The following is a 16,405-nucleotide window of genomic DNA, read 5'->3' on the forward strand; positions in this document are numbered from 1 at the left end:
GGCTGAAAAGCTGCTCAGTAGAAAAGGACCTGGGGGTGCTGGTCAACAGCAGCTGAATGTGAGCCAGCTGTGCCCAGGTGGCCAAGAGGGCCAGTGGTACCTGGCTTGTACCAGCAACAGTGTGGCGAGCAGGACCAGGGCAGTGATTTTCCCCCTGTGCTGGGCACTGCTGGGGCCACACCTCGGGTGCTGTGTTCAGTTTTGGGCCCCTCAGTCCAGGAAGGACATTGAGGGGCTGGAGAGTGTCCAGAGAAGGGAACGGAGCTGGGGAGGGGTCTGGAGCTCAAGTCTGGTGAGGAGCAGCTGGGGGGGCTCAGCCTGGAGGAGAGGAGGCTTGCCGGGGAAAATGTCACTCTTTACAACTCCCTGACTGGAGGAGAAAGCCAGGTGGGGGTCGGACTCTTCTCTTGTGTACAAAGCCATAGGAGAAGAGGAAACAGCCTCAGGTTGTGCCAAGGGAGGTTTTGGATACTGGGAAAAGCTTCTTCACAGAAAGGGTGGTCAAACACTGGAACAGGGTGCCCTGGGAAGTGGTGGCATAGATTTCTATTCTAGAAAACAATCTTATCCTTTGAATTTTAAAGTAGAGAAAGGAAGGATCTCTTATAGCACAGCAAAATATATAGACATACAGCTTTTATTGTTGCTACTACTAATGGTGCAAGAAATGAGCAGTACAACTCAGTTGTTACTACTGTGCAACAAACTAGAAGACTAAGAAATATAGCGGCAATATGTCCTGTTTATCGGGGGACTTACATAGTATGCAGTTTTTTTATTAATTTTTTGAAGGGAAAAATGAAACTCCCTTTTACATATTTATAGAGTTTTCCATAATTAAATTTTGCTTATTCAGTCCTTCACGAAATTAATTTTCTTAAAATTAAACAGTTCAAAGCCATTTGACTTGCATATTATTAAAGATGAAAATGTAGATTTATTAATTACTTCATAGAATAAGAGTAAAATTGTCCTGGGTTTGCTTTGGAGTTCTTGAATGAAAAAATTATATAGAAAAGCTGAAAAATACTTCGTATAAAGACAGTACCTTCAGTGCTATGAGTATTATGATGGTGGTCAGGTCTCACTCTTTCTAATGCATTTTTGTTTTAAGAATCTAAGTAGTGCGTGTGTGAAGGGGGTGTTTTCATAAAGGAAGTTTCTGATCTCTGTGCTCATCAAGTTTTAGCTGGCTCTTTCCAAGAATCTCTTTTACTCCTCTTAGCTTTGTTGGAGATGGTGCAGATGTGATTTACTGGTGGCTAGGATATGCAGGAATATAAGAGGATGATAGGACAGCAGAGATTCTGGCGTCTATGAATACCATCTATTCCGGAATAGTGGTGTTTTTATCTTAATGCTTTTCCACTAGTACTTTTTAGGGTACTTCTAAATAGTATTTTAGAATTAGTGTGTGTTTCCAATACTTAGGTTACAGTAAACATCAACTCAAGTTTTCTAGTGCCTCACATAGGCTTCTTTTTTGCATGCAGAATCTTTACTTGCCATGTTACTCCAAATATCTTTTCTTCCTTTTAAATACATAGTGTGAAGCATACATGTGCTCTCTTGGAAATGGAATACAAGTATTGTAAAGTGCTGTTATTTCTTTGTTTACCCAGATGAGCAGCACTGTGGCCAGCCCGATGTCAGCAGTTCCCTCTTCAAGCAGTGGAAGAAAATCAACAAGCTTTACACCTGAATTGCAGAGTATGATGTGAGTAATCAGTCAAAATATCTGGTAGTATCTGCATTGTGTATGCATCTTTTAGCTGATTTCTTAGAATGTGTGAATAAGGGTGATGGGGGAAAGAAGAGCAGGTACTAGTAATGGAGCTGTTTAGTGTTTTACTTCTGATTTGTAAAACATTTAGAGATGATTTGAGTAAATAAAACCCACATCTTCTACTGAGAGCTAATACTGCTGAGTAAAGAAATATATTTTTAATATATACTTTAGAAATCTTTAGAGTCCTGTGTTTCTCAGCCCTTCATCAAAGAAAGCTAAGCTTCCAGTTGCCATATATACTTTTTAAATAAATACTTTTTATTAACATCCTTCAGTGCTAATACAGAGAGATAGACTGCTGAGATCATAATATTGCTGATGAAATTATGATATGGAATGCTTGTAAATAATTTTTTGACAGACAGGAAGTAAAGTTGTTAAAAAAATAAGTTACTTATTCTTTTAAATGAACAGGGGATTCTTAGAAACCCAGTTCCAAGCTGTGTTGTTATATCATTTTGTAATTTGGTGGTAAGAGTAAAGCTGTGTTGCTTTTAGTCATGTGTTGTGGATTTACCTTCACTGTTCTCTAAAAATTTCTCACCTGAATTGCTACATGGGCAGTAGATACATAAGGAGTTACTTGTCTCCATTAAATTCTACAAAGAGTTCTCTTTGCAAAAGTGAAAGATGTAATTTGTTTTCAGTTAAATGTCCTTAGGAGATCACTAGTTTGTTGTCAGGTGGATCATGAGATACCTTCCACTGGAGTATTTTTCAGTATAATGTAAATAAGATAGAGTTTTTTCTTGTGCATTGAATATTCTAATGTTGATGAGTACATTGTTACAGGCCCAGTGTTCTACTGTATTGAGTTCTCTTTGGATAGAAAAATATTACTGCTCTTTCTCCTTCAAGAGAATTCTGTTTGCTAATTGTTCACATCTCTTAAGGTCATCTATGCTGAAAAATACAACTGTTGTTCTTGGTTGAAAAAAATAACTCTTAACTATGTTTAAAAAACGAAACAGCAGCCCTGAACTTCAGAGTCAAATCCTGCGCATCAGTTTGGATCAGTATCTGGGGCGCCTGCATTTTATTGGATTGTGGACTTCCTGATAAAGTGTTTTGAAACTCCCCTTCCCCGCCAGTGTACACACGATTCTGTCAGAATGTAGAAGTTATTGTTGGCCATACAAATGGAAGGAATAGACATTTTCCTTTTGCTTCAGAACTGGTGCAGTTATCCTTTGAAAGCTGTGCAAACAGATCATCTGTGCTCCAGAGTAACATATTTCACAGCTTCATTAAACTGGTAGGAACTGAGGAAATTCCTGGACTGCAATGAGCACATTAAAACTTAAATTTTTATTGTTTGCTGGGACAGAAAAAAAAGGAGACTCTTGAAAATGATAGAGTGCCAGGGATGAACCATGCAGAAAAAAGGACAACTGTTTCCTTTGGCTTGGGCCATAAAATGAAGTTATGCCTTTAAAAGAACTTTCTGTGCTTTGACAGAAGCTGACGTTTTTTATAAACGATGTGATTTAGGAAGTTACAGATTCTCCTGTTTAGGCGATTTATAACAAAATCCTGCTGACATCTTAAGATCCTGGGAAATAGCAAAGATTGGAGCAATACAGTGCAAAAAAGGTAACGTCTTCTTAAAGAAAAGAAAATAGAGGCTATCTCTGCATGGTTTGGTATTGTGGAGAAGCCTATTTGCTATGGATTTCATGGAGTAATGTGAAGAATAACTTCAACTTGCCCTGCCTTTCTCAACAAAATGTGTGCAGCAAGACTATGAACTCGAGAGAAATAAGTCATATAGAGACATTAAGTGCTAATCCAGAATGTCATGTGGTAGTTTGTATGGATGGATTTTAGGGATTTAGAAGGCAGAAGGAAGAGACAGAATCTGTATTTTTGGAGTAGAATATCAAATCCTGTTGTAAACCAGTGGCAAGATCTGGAAGTCTCTGGATAAGAATATCTCATGGTCTGAAGGTGGTATAATTTGCAGCACAGAAGTGTTGAGCCAGTGTTTGATTCCATGGAATGCTTAAATTTACATGTAACATTAAGCTTGTGAGTAATCACATTTAAGGTGAGGAGGTTATTCATATGCTACATCTGTTACATACGTTACGCCTGTTTTTGAACCACGACATTTTAAGGGAATAAGCTGAATCCTGTTGTAGAATTGTGTTTTTAAGATAAGTACAGAAGGGTTTTTCTGATTTATTTGAGAAGGCAAGAAATGTATAGGAGTCTTGAAATCATAAAGTACTGCAAAAAGAGCTGTCCTAAGATGTGTACAAGACTTTCATTGTATACATTGATATTTTACTAATGAAATGATTCTGCTTTTCCATTAAGAATATTTAAGATATGTCCTTGGATTTGAAGAAATTTTTGTGTTTGTTGAGAAAAGAATCTGGTTTGTATGTTGCCTACATAGTACTGTGTAATTGGTGATAGTGCATGTGCTGATTACCTTAAGACGAATGCTTCTTAATCAGATTGTCACAGATCTCCCAAACACAAGTCAATTTGCAGTGCACTACCTTTTGCATGGTTATATTTAGCTTTTAATTGTTAAGACCTTGGAATTAAATTATATTTATCTTATACTACTTTAGAAGAGCAAAGTGCTATATGGAGCTTGCTTTGGTTTCTGCATCCTTTATTTGTATTTGGATTTTTTATTATGGTACCATGGATTGTACAGGAGTAGGTGTTAATAATTTAAAAAAGAGTTTCCAGCACATCTAGTGCATTTTGCTGAGGTTTGTTTTACTTAATTTTGTTTGGCTGATCTACAACCTGTTTCCAAACTAACTGCTCATGGGCTGCACTCTAAATTACAGTTCTGCCCAGTAGATTCACAACCACGCTGATTTTACCATAGCCATTAAAATTCATAGTTTGGTAGAGATCATCTATTTTCTAATATAAGCACTACTTACAGAGTGAATTCCTGGAGACCCTGACAGTCTAAAGACTTATGCTGAGCAATTTGCAGCTATAGAGGGAGGTTTTTATCCCCTGCTCAGTAAAATGTCTTGACTTCTCAAAGCTATTTTAGCTATTTACGAAAATACTAATTACTGTGATCTGAAGTTCCTTAATTAGTTCTTGTGGTAAGCTTCATACCAAAAATCAAAATTTGATGGTACAAGACTATAAGGTTTTAATGGTGGAAGTAGTAAAGAAAACTATGTTTTAATTGCGTTTAGTTAAGTCTTTCTGGTTATCTACTGTATTTACAGTAGTTAGTATTAAAACAATAATATCCATTGCTATGATATCAAATTTAATACTGCTCCTAATTGGCTGTGTCTTTTCAGATGTTGAAAATGTGTCCAGGTATTTCAAATGCAATTCTTACTCAACTTCTTCCAGCTTGTAGCTTACACTCACCTCTGATACACTTCAGTGTTGTGTTAGTGTGTAATAGAGGTACTATAAATTCTTCACATTCCCTTTTTGTTTATGAATATATTATTTTTAATGTATTTTTTCCTTTTTTAGCATTTAGCAAATTATGGGAGAAACTTGGTAAGAACTGGAGCCAGTTCTTAAACCTTTATTTCATTAAAACTCTTTGAACTTGTCTCCCTGACTCTTGGGATATTTACATGATCCCTGTTATTAAACATTTGAATGGTTTTGTAATGTTGTCAATAATATTGTTCATTTCAGACTGGGTAGTAAAGAGTGGTTCTAGACCTCTAGTCACTCAAGAAGTATCTAGAATGAACATATTTTTATTTCAGGCTTGCCAACACTGCATGATATATTTTTTTTCCCGCTATATATAGCATGAGCTATAAAATCTACTCTTTATTGCCTGTTGCATCCTTGCGCACTTGTCAATCAAATAAATTATCTTTTGGGGTTCTGCTTATTTAGGATTTCTCATCCATTCTGAGATGACAACATCTTTAGGAATATCTTTCTAAATTTTTGAATGTGAAATGAAATAACACAGGAAGCGTGGTCTCTGAACTGATCTGTTGTCCCGTTGGATAACCTCTGCTGACGTGACTTGGATTACAATTTGTTCACCCCATAATCCTTGGAAGATCTCACTGATTTCTTCTAGTATTTGATGCCAAATTTATTTTCATATCCAGAAATGAAAATTCTGTTTGATAACAACATTGCTTATGTATGGTAAAATAGTTTTCTTATCAGAGTGTTCAGGGAACTTGTTGCTCAGTGCTGAAGAAATGCCCACTTCATGTAGCAGTAAAGAAATCCTGTGATTCAGGAGCTGTGCTTTGCTAGACTGGCTTGTGTTTGTGTGTTAATCCAGTTGTGAATGTCCTTATAAGTATCCCCCAAATACTTTTGAGTCACTCACAATACATGCTAACTAAAAAAAGTACACACTATGCATTTCGTGCTGTTTACAGGACATAATTTAATGTTGAACATTTTACCTAAAGAGTTTCATTATGACTTAAGATAACTTCTAAAATACATTCTCTCTCTGATTTCTAGGTATTGTACAAAATCTTTGCCATTCTTGCTAGCTGTTAGGGTCAGCTGGCTACTTGGTTTTTGATAAACATTGAATTTTGTTATTCTAGTCTTCAAAACACAAATGGTTTTTTTCTCTCTCTTTGTGACAATGGGTTTTGTTGCTGCTAAGTCCAGTTTGCATTTGTTAAACTGTGTCCTTGATTATTTTGTGGATTTATTATTTTATTTTTCCAGTACACCTAAATGTGTCAGCTTGACTCATCCTGTGAGGCAGATAGAAATATGGGGACTGCCATTTCCCTCCTGCCAGGTTCCTCATGAGGTTTCACCTCATTCCAGGTTCAGTTCTTCCCCAGGAAAAAGAGTTTTTAGAGAGTTGGCTTTCATATGTCTTAGGTTTCATGGAAAGCTGAGCTCATGCAGACCTTGATTCTTCTTGAAGCAAGTAAATGATTATAGAGACTAGGAAGTTATGCTGAATAGACAGTTTAGATTATTGTTTTTAATAAAATGGTCCAGAATTTATCTAGCATGGAATGAGCATGTGCTTGAGCTGAATGTTAATAATTATTTATTATATCACACTGTATGATGAGATATTGTAGTACTCGGACAACCCTCCTGTGACTGTTACCTTAAGGCTTCTTTTGGTTGTGTGTTTATCCATCTTTGCTTTGACGTTGATCAGTAAAATCATCTGACTTCAGATAGTTCGTTTGGAATGATGGTGGAAGAAAACATCAGTAATGACCTGGCTGAGGGAGTTCTTTGGTTAACCAAACTGTAATTTGGGACTGTAAAGAATTTCTCTATTCTGTCCCATACTTGTTTACCATATTTGAACCCAGAATTGTGCTGAGATTGCACTGTTTAAAAATAAATAACTAGTTTAGCCTACTGAGCCGAAACCCTTCCCTGCAAACATGCAAAGAGCACTTTTCCCCCCTTGGGTAGAGACGATGGAAGGGCAGTGGCAGCAGATGTGGTATGTGGTTATCAGATCATGTGTGGCTGTTCCTGTCTACCTCATTAAATACATGAGGCAAGAGTGGCATGAGATAGAAAACTAGGGGCAGAACTAAGTTTTCCTTTTATAGGTAGGATGGAATACAGGAAGGAAATTCATTAGTGAGAAATTACTACAGCTTATTCTGATGCGGATGTGGTATTTTTAAGCTTTTAAAGGCAGAGTCTCTTTGCACAGCACTTAGCTCAACAGAATTTTGCTGAGGAGGCCTGATAGGGTTTGCAGAACTGGTAATAAAAGATGTAAGAGCTGAAATGGAGTGAGTTTCAGAAAAGCTATTTGAAAATTCATTTTTCAGGCTTCCACATTTCTGTACTGCATTTAAAGTGTAGTTATTTTAGACCTTCCTTTTCCAATAGTGCAGTTTCATTTTACCTTTTAGTAGCAGAGTTCACTTGAAGTACAACCTGAACTTGACCTTATTAGTGTCAAACAGTCTGAAATACACTCATTTTATCTCTTGCTTCTTTCTCTTTGTTGTTGCTGAATATCCTGTCCCTACTTATGAAAGAGCAAGAGGTGACGGAGGATCTTAATTAACGTATGGAGTAGTACCCACATAGAGCAAAGAAATTGTTGAGCGTCTATACAGACTTATGAAGGAACGTTTCTGTGACTAATTTCAAAATTACATTTGTACTCAGCCTGGAAAAGAAACACGAGAAGGATGTTTTTATGAGGGAAGACTGGAGATATTAATCTGGGTAACAGCTTTTTCTATAAACAAAATTAGCTGAAGTTTAGCATTAGTCTGGGTTATGTGTATCTTGTGTTTCTGCTCTACTAGTACTTTATTTTTCTCTTGTCAGTTCAAAGTTAATGTAAGTTTTGCAGTTCATTTGTGAAATCAGTTTTGCTAAGTATGAGAACAGTTTCTCTAAGGGTACTGTGTGCTCTGTTCTACTCAGTTTGTTCTGAGTTGGATACAGCTTCTCAAGCTTCCTGTGTTTGAAATTTTGTTTTGAATTGAAATATTTTAAGATATATGGTTCCAGGATTTTGAGCTTAGATTCCTGAAACTTTCTGGTTTCAGGTTTTGACAGGTTGCTTTAAGGTATCATCAAGTACCTAAGTAAAAGATTATAAAATTTGGAAATTACTTACCATACTTGAGTGAAGACATATATATTGTAACCAAATACTGATTAAGCCATAAATTAATATGATAATTAAATTCAGCATTTTTTTTTACTTTTTTATTTCTCCAGTGTAATAAATTGCAGTACATTAGTTCTAACAGACTGAACCTGAAAAATCCAGTTTAGCTGTAACTGTGACCAGAACTGGCAGATGCTGCTGAAGTCTTTAAACTGCAGCTTCTTGCATCATTTGCAGTCTGTTTTAGTCACATTTAATTTGATACTACAGATTGTATGTGTTGGTGTGCAGTATTGTTACAGGACATTATTCATCTGTACAGAAGAGCAGCAAGGTGGACATTATAGCTGTACTTGGCTTTTTCATTCTTCTGAAGTCATTCTGCCCCATGGAATTATTTCCAGTTGGTTTAGGTAATTAATTGGAAATGTACAGTTAGAATGTCTGTAGGTGACCAGAGTTAGAAGAAGGAAAGTGCAGGTTGCTCTGTGTCCTGGGTGTCTATATTGGAGCAATTTCCTTGTCTAGGAGCTATTTCTGCCTCATTTAGCTCTTAGCTCTGTGGCATTGGAGGTCACTGCTTGTCTTTTTTTTTTTTTTTTTTTTTTTTTATTATATACATTTTTATTTTTTTCCCCTAAAGCACAAAAGCTGTATAATCCTCCCCAGGTGTTGCTGGGGTGATGCTGAAGTCTGTCCCCATGGTACGTGCCCGTTTCTTCGGAGGTGCCTGACAGCCCTGAGCAGTTACAGAAATGTGCTTGTTTTTCTCCATCATTGCGAGTTCAACATAGTAATTTAGACTATGACGTTCTCCCTAAATTGGTCTGGAAGGTGATTCGTTTATCCTTGAATCCCACTCTGGCTCTGGGACTTAGAATGAACCAGCTAAATAATGGTAGATGGAATATTTCTCCCCCTGCATAGGTTCTAGTACTTTGAGTATATAACATCATCGATTTTTTTTTTTTTTTTAATGTAAATGTATAAATAGCTTTATTGTACTCTTAATTTTCATCAGGTTAATCTACTTTTCTATTTGACTTTGTTACATGTATAATAAATATGTAAAAAAATCTATATAATATACTGTGTATTAAATGTCACTGTCTCTTTATATTATGAAGTTAAATTTTAAATTCCATAGACCAGTATTTGATCTTTTCATGTGTTACTGTATGACCTTTTCTAATGACACATGAAGGCATTGCAGTGACTAGAAGGGAGCCCATCCTCCCCTCGACAGCTCCTAGGAATGTGAAGTAACTGAATAGTGTTTCTTTTAGCTTGACTCTAGAAATGGTAAATAATAACTTCAGAGTTGTGATAAAACTGGGTGGCAGAAATAGCCAAGTGGCGAAGTGGGAAGTGGGTGGAGAAGGGACAAGGAGGAGAATGGTCTAATGGTACGTGCTAATTCATTATATAAAATAATATTGGCTGTTTCTTTAAGATGTTAACAACGATGAGCTGGTTTTAGTTTCAAAACACATTACCAAGGACATGTAGTTTGTGATTAAAGTTCTTTTTGCTTTTGTAGAAAATGCTGAGCAAACAACTTACGTGCTCTCCTGACTTGGTGACTTCTTTTCCTTCAGTTTTCAGACAGAAGGCTCTAAGGACTTTCTGGTGTTAAAAAGAAGCAGCTTCTGACCTAATGTACCCTTCTCTGAACGATAATGTTTCTTTGTTACTTATTTTTAGCTCAGATTGTTTTTCTCCCCTTTCCCCCAACATGCTTTGTACAACCTTTAGAAAATTGAGTAGTTGTGGTTTTGAATCATCCTCCGTTTCTAGACTGAATGAGTATTTCTGAAGAAGCACAGGATTGCTTGTGAGTGGGCCTTTTTCTTACTTAAAAAGGCAACAGCCATGACAGTTTCACCCCCTGGAAAAAAACCAGAAAATTTGTAGACCCTAATAGACTGCACTGTGACCCTGAAAAGGACAGTGTGTTAAGTACTTATTTAATTTTGTACCAATGGTATATTGCTAGCAGATGTCTTTTGTTTTGTTTTTACTATGATTCAGAGCCATTTGGATAAAACATTTTGAGGGAGTATATTTTGGTCCTGAAATAAAGGATGACTATCCATTTAGAAACTGCAGTAATACTTCATTGTGTATCAGTCTATATTTGACTCCTTGTTTGGGTGTAAAGTCTTTAGCATATCAAGTACAAGTCTAAGTATTGTTATCTTGCTGTGCTTTTGGTGAAGCACAGCAAGATAGCATGAACAGCTGATGTGTAAATACTGATTTTAAAAAGCCTTACAGGAATAAATTTGAATTCCACAAAGTATAAATAAATGTGTTTGGCTGTTTAAAGTGTGGGAGAAAACTAATGAATTTGATGGCAAATTATTTTTTTCCTATTAAAGTAGTTAATACTTGTGTATTATAAAAGATCCCTGTTAATTCTGCAAATAAGGTAGCTCCCTTCTAAACCAATCTTGTAGTTTTTATATTCTGAATTACTCACAGGAAATCAAAAACCTGAGGGGGTCAGCCTGTGCTGCTTTGTGTGCTTATATTCTATGGATTTTCATTTAAATGGGTACATACACACTTGTTCCCAATGCTTGCCAGTATTCCTGCACCAGTTAAATAATAATCCCATAGAATGGAATCATAGAAAAATTAAGGTTGGAAGAGATGTCTGGAGGTCATTTGGTCCAACCTACCAGACTCAAACCTTAGGTCTCATTGCTCCACAACTGTGTGAGAAAAATGTCCTTTTATTTTATAATCTACCTGGTTTAACTGCTATAGCTACAGTACTAGACTGCTTTTTCCAATATAGCCAAGCTACTGTAATTACTTTGGAAATACTTTTAAATGTAGACTAGACCTTAATATTAAGCAGCGTCTAAAATTACTAAATAAAATTAGATTTTTATTTTCTGGAAAGTCCCTTTCACTAGCCAAGTTAAGAGGAGAAAATACGCAGTCTTTATGGAAGGTATGTATCAATGTGGTTTAATATGTGACTCCGTACCTATGACTACTTTTTATGTTAGACTGCAAAGCTCCTGCTATTATGTATTTGAAAATGTAGGCATTAGAATGATTCTGCATATTTCTCTGAAAAAATGATGTAATGTTAAATACATCTTCTCCCCCCCCACCCCCTTTCTCCTAACAAGCACTCTTATCTGTTTCCCCCTTCCCCTAACAAGCACTCTCTTATCTGTTTCTAATTTTTTGGAGAAACTGCACGAAAGAGATAATTATTATTGTACAGACCTGCTTCTCAGTTATGATAGAATGTTTTGTGTTACTGTTAAAACCAGAGTATGTTTTATATGGCCAGTAAAGTGCAAAAGGTTACTATGAAAGAATTTTCTAAAGTAAGGAGTTTGAGCAAATCTGGAGACATGTTAAAGTATTGGAAAGGATGAAAAAATACCCCTCTATTCCTCTCTTTTTTTAGGAAAATAAGGTATTCATGTTTTCTTTAAAATAAATTTTATCTATTTCTTTCTCTGCATGCGTGTATAGATAGGCTTATATACAAGCATAACATTTTGCTGACTTCCAGTTAATATGAATCTACTTGACTATCTGGGAGAAAACATGGGAATAAATATGTTAGGAGGCAGGAAGAGGGTGATCTGTGAAAATACATTTTCTTAACATTCTTCTGCTCCTCTACTGTTTAATGAATTCAGTGTTTTGTTCCTCTCTTCGTAACTTCCAATTGAATGTGTATGTGTATAGTTGGCAGATTCATTACAATCAGATCTTTCTCCTACATTTTATCTAATAATCTAGTAAGGCAGTTCAGTCAATAGCAGTGAAGGCAGACAAATAACTTCATCTCTTTATTTAGAGTCTCAGTAATTCCAGTTTTGCTTTTGATAGTGAACAGATCAGTTGTGGAAATCAAAATCTGTGTAGGTCTGAAACACTTACTACAAATAATGCCATTAAATTTAGCTGTATGTAAATTTGCTTTAAAAGCTGTAAAAATGCTGATTGTCATTGAATGGGATGTACTAGGAGAGCTGCAGAAATAGTATTGGTCCTGGACTAGGCCCTTCTAGGTCTGTTTGTCCTGACTGCGGTGGAATTGCAGGGAAATAGCCCTATGCAGTGAATACTGAAAATCTACTCAACTGAACCAGCTTTAATACAAGTTAAACAGGGCTCGATGCATATCTGGTGACTTCAAGAGAAAGGCTCTGTAGAGGTTGGCAAACTTCTCTATTCTCTGTTTCCCTGTTAAATGCCAGTTTTATTCCTTCAAGAATGAAACTCTCTTTTTGGAAAGCAATATATTAAAACAAGCTCTGCCTGTGAGTTTGCACTGGCAGGATCTCCCACTCTGCCTGCCCAGGTACGTTCACATACTGCTGCAGTTGTGTGCCCAATGCTGACTTTAAAGTGACGACTCAGTATCTGTTGTGTCCTGTTATGGTTCAGATGACTGAAAAGATAAGTGATCAAGTTATAGAAGGAGAGATGAAACTCTAGGGGTTCTTTCTAATGAATTATAGAATTATTTTTGAAAAAGCAGTGCAGTGTTTGAATAATCAAGTCAAGTATTTTTCTGGAGCCAGGATTACGATGGCAATATTTATCTTTGAATTCTTAAAACAGATAAAAATCAAAAGCCCAAACCACCAGCTATTTTTCTTTAATGTTTATATTAATCCAGAAAAATAGACCAAAATTTTGAAAATGGCTTATTTAAACACAGATTGATTGAACTGTTTAAGAGGCATTTAATTTCTTTCATAAAAAGACTTCTCTGTGTAGTGACATACAGTTTCAGGGAAAGTTATTAATTGATTTATCATTATGATCCTGTTGAAACAGGGAAGTCGTAACACTTTTTTTGCGACTGCAACACTCAATTGCAAATTAGGGCCCTGGGCAGAAATTCCTGGACGCCATTTAGTTTTAAATGGAGCCCTTTGTCTTCTCATCTGTTTTAAGAAAGCTTTTTCTAGTCTGATTGAAGTAGGTGATAGTGAAATGTGTTTGATATCTGTAAGGATGTCTGATTTTTCTGTTGGCAACACTGTTTCCTCCATTCACACACAAGTGAAGATAGTTGTCTTAATAAAAATAAAGTAGGAATTAGACTTCTTTTTGTATTATCCTTTGCTACATGTAAGCTTGCCATGTGGCTTTCCATGTGTGCCACATGTTTCTTGTATAAGCATCTACTATTGAAGACAAGTGTTGGTAGCTCTATCACTAACAGTTCACATGCCCTACACTGAAAAGCCAACATCCTCTCCAGCTGATGAGAGCTGTTGCTGCTATTTTGGTAGCCTTTTGTTGCTTTAAATGTGGAGTGATGAAAGCATGAAGAACAGCTGCTGCTACTTTAATCCTATAAGAGAGGTAATATTCATGTGTTTTTATTTGTGGTCGGTGAAAGACTAATTTCTTTCTTGTTGGAGCTGGAAACAAAGATGTTGGGGATATTTTAGTGCTGATGGTAAGAATATACCTGCCACTTCTGGAGTTGAGAAATTCAAAAAGTAGTCCACCTATTATAGTCAAGGGTGGAAAAAAATTTATTGCAGTGAGTTTTAAACTTCAAAAGGCTTTCAGTGTGTTTGGACTGAAGGAATAAGTGTCAGCACACTTTTAAACCTCTGTAGTTCAGGTTTTGCCTAGTACAGTAGTTAAAATTTATATTACTGAAGTTATTCTGATATGCTTGCTTATAATTCATGCAACAACATGTGTAAGTGGTCTTTATTTTTTGCCAGACGGAAAGGTCAAACATTTTTTCCTAAGGGTATTCATGGGTTTCATCAATATGTGTCAGTTCTGGTCTCTTGAGACTATTGGTAGAAGGAACTGTGTGATTGTCTTCATACCTTCTTAACCTTAGGACTTGGCATGATCAATCTTGGATTAAGAATTTGAGTCACTTCTTCTACATCTTGGTCAGGACCTCTACCCTAAAGTCACTCACTTGATTTATCATCCAAAGTAAGGTGGCCTAAATTCAAATCTACTTAGGGTTGAAACACTAGAAAACAGTTTACCTGTAAAGCTGTCAGTTTTCAGTAATCTGAGCTAGTTTGGGAAAATTTATAAAGGATAGTCCTTTACCAAAAATGAAGCACACTTTTTTTAGGAGTTTTAAAATTTATCTGAACCAGAACACACCACTTTGCAGCAATGACCATTAGTTGAGTCTTGTAGCTGTTTTTGCCATCTGACTGTAAAAAAAAAAAAAAACCCAGCCGTGAACATAACTTCCTAGTTAGTTAAACTGACAGTTCAGTTTTTATCTGTTACTGAAGCAGGACTGGACCTACCAAGTAATTCAGCTGAGGTTTTGAATTTTCTTTTTCAGTCATGTGTTATGTTAAAAAAACAAACAAAAAAAACCCCCAGTGTAGTCTTAGAACTAGGACGTGCAATTTTTAATTTTTATATTTATATTTCCCTATCCTTTTTGTTTGTGGAATCAGTGTTTGTGAGCTCTAAAACTTGACTGAAGTTATCTTGCAGACATTTAAATATTACTCTCAATAGGAAAAAAAATAATAGTGGAACTGATTCCTATTCTTGTTTGACTTGTTTGAAAACTAATGGTTCAACTCAAACTTGGGTCTTTTCCAACCTGAATGATTCTACGACTTTTGCTGCAATTGCAAATTAAAAATGAGTTGTTACCAAATTCAGTAATAAAAACTGGAAGCATTTTATATGTACTTTGCATCGAGAGAACACTGTGTGAGCTGATTATTTGGATTATTTTAGATTTTGAAAAGGATACTAGCACTGACTTTGCTGGGAATGAGATACAAATAACTGTGCATTTACTTAAGCATTTTGCTGCATTAAGGCCTCTTTCTTTACAAATAAAACCTGTCACTGAAACCTAGAGATAACAAGACTCATACTTGTTATTGCCAGATTTTGGGCATGCAGACAGATTCCCTGTAGGTTAACTGGGATGTGAGCTCGTACTGCCTTGTTCACTCTGTCATGCTTGCATTTATACCTGCTTTTTCCCATACTAAATGGAAAGTTGTTCATTCCTTTTTCATTCAAGGATATTATAACCAACTAAAGAATAAGTGTCTTCACCTGAGCACATCCTTCAGAGCATCTTGAGTCACTGCACGGTTTCCATCCTAAATTTTCATGTGGGAAGTTGATTATGTACCAAAGCCCTTACCTTTATCAGTGAGTGTTACTTGTTAGTCACTGAATACAAGAGGTGTAGGACTTGGTGGGAGCTCAAAGAATCCACTTATTCCTGTCTGAGTCACTGGGGCAGGATTCTGTAGTACTGAAACCTTCCTGACAGCCAGCTGTCTCATCTGCTCCAAACTCTCCAGTGAAGGAGATTTTTGGGCAATTTCCACAGAACACTTTGTTTTTGGATAGTTACCCTTTTGTTCCTCTAGAGAAATGATGGCTGTGTAAAATTGACTTTGTGTTGTACAAGACTATAAACAGAGTAGGACCAATGAGTGACTCTGAATATAATGTAAAAATAGATTGAATGTGGAGGATGTATTTTATCGCTTCCTAATAGTTTAAAAAGAAAAAAGTATCTCAAGATGCAGAAAGGCTTTAGAAGATACATAGGTAGGGTTCAGATGTAACAGGCACTCAGATAATCCAAGATAGGAGGTCCTATTGTGGCATACATGGCACAGTTGAAATCTGCCATGAGAATACTGCACTCCTTTGCTTCTGATTTGTTTTTGTCTTTCACCACAATACTGAGGAAGGAAGAGTTGGTCACCATTCACTTTATGGTGACTTACTCAGTTCCTTCAACCTTTTCATATTGATCATGGTTTCTAAAACTGTTGCAAACATCTTCTCTGCCAAAAATTCTGTGTTTTGGAATTTTCCACCCCCTCCCCCCCACCTTCTCCCTTGAAAGGTGGTGTCCAAAAGAAAATAAAAATTCTTTTTGAGCTCTCATCATTGGGATAGGCAGAAACCATGTACTTATTTCTGTATATGGCAGGCCTGATAGTATCTGTGAGAATGAACTGAACACCTGCCACCAGTTTGATATGTAATTATTCTTAATTAATCAATTTTGGTTGTCTTTTCACCTTGCT

The 16,405-nt window shown here is 36.3% G+C and overlaps 2 protein-coding genes across 5 annotated transcripts in view; one reads left to right on the plus strand and one right to left on the minus strand.

Annotated features, from left to right (window-relative positions):
- The window catches only part of RUNX2 (RUNX family transcription factor 2), a gene marked incomplete at both ends in the record, with an annotated part of 215,221 nt that overhangs the window by 184,387 nt on the left and 14,429 nt on the right, over positions 1–16,405 (minus strand). The gene's annotated exons all lie outside the window — the stretch shown is intronic.
- The window catches only part of SUPT3H (SPT3 homolog, SAGA and STAGA complex component), a 255,145-nt gene that overhangs the window by 8,873 nt on the left and 229,867 nt on the right, over positions 1–16,405 (plus strand). For all 3 annotated transcript variants that reach the window (XM_082302713.1, XM_082302715.1, XM_082302714.1), the window contains exon 2: positions 1,623–1,717. In XM_082302713.1, coding sequence (XP_082158839.1) covers positions 1,623–1,717 — 95 coding nt within the window. The remainder of the gene's footprint in view (positions 1–1,622; positions 1,718–16,405) is intronic.

The sequence above is a fragment of the Coloeus monedula genome (assembly GCF_965178545.1).
Source record: "Coloeus monedula genome assembly, chromosome: 2".
NCBI lineage: Eukaryota > Metazoa > Chordata > Aves > Passeriformes > Corvidae > Coloeus > Coloeus monedula.